The sequence below is a fragment of the Tupaia chinensis genome, unplaced genomic scaffold (assembly GCF_000334495.1).
Source record: "Tupaia chinensis unplaced genomic scaffold, TupChi_1.0 Scaffold142219_1, whole genome shotgun sequence".
NCBI classification, from domain to species: Eukaryota; Metazoa; Chordata; class Mammalia; order Scandentia; family Tupaiidae; genus Tupaia; species Tupaia belangeri.
Genome location: NW_006202069.1, coordinates 430016 through 436015, shown reverse-complemented (window position 1 = coordinate 436015; position 6000 = coordinate 430016). Strand labels below are relative to the sequence as shown.

The 6000-nt window shown below is 36.8% G+C and overlaps 1 protein-coding gene across 1 annotated transcript in view; it reads left to right on the top strand.

Moving 5' to 3' along the window:
- The window catches only part of LOC102477681 (uncharacterized), a 55004-nt gene that overhangs the window by 1545 nt on the left and 47459 nt on the right, over positions 1-6000 (top strand). The window contains exons 3-4 of the mRNA XM_027766305.1: positions 4999-5115; positions 5330-5388. Coding sequence (XP_027622106.1) covers positions 4999-5115; positions 5330-5388 — 176 coding nt within the window. The remainder of the gene's footprint in view (positions 1-4998; positions 5116-5329; positions 5389-6000) is intronic.

Sequence of the window (6000 nt, the reverse complement as noted above, 5' to 3'; positions counted from 1 at the left end):
GTTTTTTTTTCCCCCCCCCCCCCCCCCCCGTTTCGTTCTGGTCAAATTAAAAAAATAATAATAACAAAGAAAAATAAATAAATAAGTCTAAAAAGAGAGAATTATGTAAAGAAAGAGAATTTGTTTTGGAGACGTTTTTGCTATAGGGCGCTTGTGCTCGCCAGAAAGACAGAGACAGAGAGAGAGAAAGCGAGAGACCGCACCTACCCCCCCACCCCCCGTGGGAATGGCCATGCCACAATCCCTTCTCCTCCCTTCTCAATCCCTTCTCCTCCATTCTCCTCTCGGGATCTTGGGCATGCACGCACACGCGCCTGGCATGACTTTAAGCCACCAGGTCCAGGACTCGAACTGCGTTCGACTACATGGGAGTTCAGTAACATAGCCATTACGCTAACTGCTGGTCCCATGAAAGAGAATTTTGAATGCTCTAAATGTAGAATAATGACAAATGGTTGATATGATGAATATATTAATTGCCCTGATTTTATGAATACACATTATATTCCAGTACTGAAAAATCACATTGTACTCTACATATTTCTGCATTTATTATATGTCAAAGAAACTAACTGAGGTACAAGTAAGCATGATTAAAATTGTAAATAAATTAACTGTAAGACCAAAAGGAGGGCATCTAAATGATGCTCTTCCAGAGTTGGATATGTAATGCATAGTCTCAATAAACAGTCTAATGTTTCTTATCTATATATTAAATCCTATAAAACATAATTCTATTGTAAAAATAATGCATTATATTATAAAGTCATATAACACTAGCTGAGTGCCAATCGAACATAGATTACCAGAAATACCCAAATTGCCCATCTGGCTTCCTAGAATCTTCATCATGACCCTCTATTCTCTTTCTTGTCTTGTCTTTTCCCTTTCTTGATCTTCTTTCCATTTTCTTTTTTCTTTTCTCTTATTTTCTTTAAGAATTATTGATTTAATTTTATTTATTATTGTCATTATTTAACTTGTTATAGGGAATGTGTGCACATCAAAGACGTACACACACACACACACAGAGAGAGAGAGAGAGAGAGAGAGAGAGAATGAGAAAACAAGCCTCCAGGTCTGGGACTTGAATCATGGTTGGTCACATGGGAATTCAGTGCCTTAACTACTACATTACCTGCTGGCTCCCCTTTCCTCTTCTTTTCATTGCTCCCATAATGTCAGAAGTCTGACAGACATTTATGGACTGCTTTTCCAGCATCTCATTTCTTTGCACGCCAACTTACCACAACACAATGTATAAAAAGGTACCCAGAGAGAGAAGTGGCATAGCAAATTGCAGTTAAGAGCATGAACCATGGAACCACTTCAAGTATCGTGTCCTTGGATAACTAACTTAACCTGCATGTGCTTCACTTTCCTATATAGAGTTGTTAGGAGAATTAAATGGATTTAAATGAATAATAACTAATTTCTAAAGCACTTAGAACAATTTCAGGCATATAAGAAGCCTTATGTAAGAAACCATTAAATCAATATTTAAGTCCTTCAAGATTTTGCATAAACATTACCACCTCCATGAAACCTTTCCTTACTCACCTCTTACAAAGTCTGATTAAGTGCTCTTTCTCTTTGTCTCTCTTTTCCCTGTGTTCTGGGTAAGCACTTACCAATTGGTAAATGCAAGCTTAAGGCAAGACTTTTTGTCTTTTTGTCCTCTGCCAAACCTCCAGTGCCCAAAACAATGTGAATTCTTTAATACTTCATCTTTTCATCGCCTAGGGTTCTTACTCTTTTTATATATCCATCTATCATAGTATGGGTTTTTAGTAATAATAACAATATAGTAACCACTATATATCTGTCACAGATTGTGTTAGTCCCCTTTGTCCTGCTATTACAGAATATACGAGACTGGGTGATTTATAAAGGACTGAAATGTATTCCCCACAGTTTTAGAAGCTGGGAAGTGTTAGAGATTCTAGCCCCTGGTGAGGAGGGCCTTCTTGCTGTCTTCAGTGTTGGAAGGTAGAAGATCAAAAAGTAATGGGGGCCAGCAGATGGCATAGTGGTTACATCACTGGACTCTCACATGGCTGGCCACAGTTTAAGTCTTAGACCCAACAACTTGAAACTCATGCTTTCATGTGTGCATATGTGTTCAAAATCCCAGGAAGAGAATGTAGGAGATTTTGATGTGGTCGCCTTCCCACCAAGGGTGATTTCTCACTCACTTTCCTCTCTCTGTCTCACTCTCTCTCCAATGATTGCATATGCCATAAGGCATAAACCTCTAAAAAAAAAAAAAAAGAAAAAGAAAGAAAGAAAGGAAAAAAACCTCAATGAATTCCATTAATCAAATCCCTTTATAAGGGCACTTAATCCCATTCACAAGGGAGTAGTTCTCATGACTTAATTACTTATTAAAGTCTCCACCTCCCTTTCTGTCTCTTTTTCAGAATTATTTATTTAATCTTATTTATCATCATGATTATTACTATTTTAATTTGCTACAGAGCATGCACACTCACCAGAGAGAAACAGAGAGTTAGAGAGAGGGAAAGTGAGGAAACAAACCACCAGGTCCAGGACTTAATGCCTGTTGGTGTGTGGGAGTCCAGCACCTTAACCACCACTCCACCTATTGTTCCCATCCCCACTTCTTAATACTATCATGTTAGCAGCATCTAAATTTTGGTGGGAACATGCTGGAACCATAGCAAAAATGGAGTACTGACCATGCGACAAAATGTATGTTAATTGCTTTGCATACAGAATTTCATTGTTACCTCCAAAGAAGGAAGGACCATTATAACAGAAGAAGCTAAGGCCAAGCGTGACTAGTCACGCTGTGTGACACAGGTCACACAGCTGGTAAATAATCATGATTAGACGTTTTGACCGCAGAGCCTTTTCTCTTTAGTAAGTTGACACACTGTCACTGAATGCCACATGTGCCATGTTAATGATGGTGAAGTTTGTCTCAAGAGCATTCAGGGTTTATATGAATGAAATACGTAGTTATGTACATGGAGATATACATAAGCAGGGAATTTCTTTCAGGTGCATCCGTGATTAAAATGAAATGATATAAGAAATAAGACGGGGAATTCCAGAAACTATTTTATTCCTTTTATATAGATTATTTCACACAATTGTCACACTAGCCTATTTATGTAGGTTTTATTACTCCCTTCTAGTGATAAGTAAACCAATTTCAAGGAGCTTAAGTAACTTGATCAATGTTGAGTGCTAAGGTCAGAAAAATCATGATATGATTTCATACTAAACAAGTTTCTTGTTACACGTGCCATAGATATTTTTAAAAGAACTGAAGCAAAAAGAACATAATTTCAGTGATGGCATTTTAGAAAATAAGACATCTGGGTAAGGTAAATATTTGCAGCAATGAGGCCTTCCTAATGTAAAACACATCAATTTTTTCAGCAAATAAGTGAGCTCCAGAGAATATAATGGGTACAGTAAGTAAAGTTGGATGATGACCATGTTATATCTTTTTTCCCTTTACATACTTTTTCAGAATGATTCTAGTGGTTTGTATTTTAATTCTTATACCTTTCAGATGTTTAGATTTAAGACAGATGATTCCTGAATCAGTTAATATTGTAGAAATTTTCCAGAAACACGTCATTGAGTTTTACTCCTTAATTTTGTGTTTCCCAAACTTGCATGAATTCTTGTGTTTCCCAAACTTGCATGACTTCAGATACCTATTTGTTTAGAATTAATCACAATGTACGTTTTAAATTACATTAATATTTTTTGAGTTTAACTTATTGTTTTGTAGAGCATGATCTGTACCTAAATGATGGCAATTTAGACTGCAAAACACAAAGTCTTTGGCCTTATAACTGTATAATTGCTAAAAATTCTGCAAGACATTTATTAAAACATCATTGGAAATTTCATTATTAATCCAACACCTTTCAAATCCCTAAAGTTTTGCTTGTCCCAGGACTATTTTGTAATAGGTTAGCCCTTACTACCTTTCAGGTTTATCACCTAGTTTATGTGAATTACTGGAAGTTTATATGTCTCAGGATATAATTCATTTTACTTCTGGCTTGTTTTGTCTAAGTCCACATAAGATCGCTTTCTTTTGGAAACTAAACCCTTTCTAAACTGTTTACTGAGCAAAATGCACAACTACAAAGATACCTAGCTGGACCATAACAAAATAGAGTTCTAGACTTTCAGTTCTTATCTTTTATCACACTATATTATGTTGATTGAACTTTAAAATCTGTACACTTTTAAGTGTTAGCACCCTTAGCCACAAAGTTAGGAATTCCATAACTTTGTGGAACCTGTCATCGTGATTCTACTGAGATCTGTTGTCTTGTGGTAAATCATGCCTCTGCCCTTGGTTCCTTCAGCTTCTGGTCAGAAAAGCATAATATAAGTCTAACTCATAAATAAAAGGCATGATCAATGCGCCAGAAATCCCCTTAGGTTAAGTTAAACAGTGATTATTGGCAGAAAGTCAGACATTCACATATTTTGCTGATGACCTATAGGCCATGCTCAAAGCCACTCCATAATGTTGGTCCCTAGTAATGACTTCTATGTAAATCCATGTGTAAATTGTGTAGGGTCAAACCTATTGTAATGAAATTCTAATTCTAGAGAAAGAGTCTTCTAAAGTGTAAGAGGACCACCTTAATTTATGTGTCAAGGACACATTCTTTGTCTCCTTTGTCCAGCTATAAAGATGCGATATGTTGTTTACAAGTTCTCTGAAAAACATGGACACTCTCATTGAAATCAATTACTACTCATTAATAATAGAATTAACAGCATAAAGTGACCATCTCAATGTAGGAAGAAGAAGGGATATGATTCAAAAACTTTTTTTGATTTGGCATCCATCTTCAATTTGCTGAGAGAGGAAAAACATTTGGAGGTGCAATTAAGGTGCAAATGCACAAACATTACAGTGTAAATGATGGGGTCCATTTTTGATATATGTACTGTGAAGAGTTTGTTGTTTAACATTAAAAACTGTATATTCAATAGGTAGACAATATAGATCTGAAAATGAGAGGAAAGATCTGAAATATGAAATCAGCATAGACATGCAGTTGAGGCTATATAACACCAGTGTGCCAAGTGAGGATGAAAGAACCTACAGAAGTACGTATTTCAAGCAACATATATAAGAAGATGAATCCACAAAAGAGACTGAGAATAAGCAGTCAGAGAATCAGGAGAAACTCTAAGAGAGTGTGATGTCACATACATCAAATGAAGGCATTATATCCAGAAGGAGAGAATAACTCTGAAGTCTGCAGCTGAGAAGTCAAGAAAGATAAAGACTAGCTAATATCCATTGACTTTAGCACCATAGAATTCTTCAGCGTCACTGATGAATCTCAACAGAGTGGTGGAGACAGAAGCTGCAATAAGGTAAGTTGAAAAGTGAATAGAAAGTTAGTAGGAAGTGAAGAGTTATAGACAGTGAATATAGAGAGTTAATTTAAAAGCCTGGCTGTGAAATGGACTGGGAAGGATAACTTGTAACTGGACTGGTGTACAAAAAGAACCTAGAAAGGTTTTTGTTCTGTTTTGTTGAGAGTCTTATGCAAGGACGTTTCTTGATAGGAAGGCCGCAGAGAGAGAGAGAGAATCTGAATAATCATGACAGTGAATGTGGAATAAAGAAAGGGAATATGATTTCCTTTTTTTTTTTTTTTTGGAGACATTTTTGCTATAGAGCATGTGTGCTCGCCAGACAGACAGAGAGAGACATAGAAAGTGAGAAATCACCCCCCAGGGGGGATGGCCATGCCCCAATCCCTTCTCCTCCATTCTCTTCTGGGGATCTTGGGCATGCACGCACACGTGCCTGGAGTGAGTTCAAGCTACCGGGTCCGGGTCTCGAACCGTGGTCAACTACGTGGGAGTCCAGCAACATAGCCATTATGCTAACTGCTGGCCCCAGGGAATATGATTTCAAAATTTATTATTAATAGGTACTCAAGAGTTTTTTGTATATTTTTGCTTAGCTATTTAGCTTTA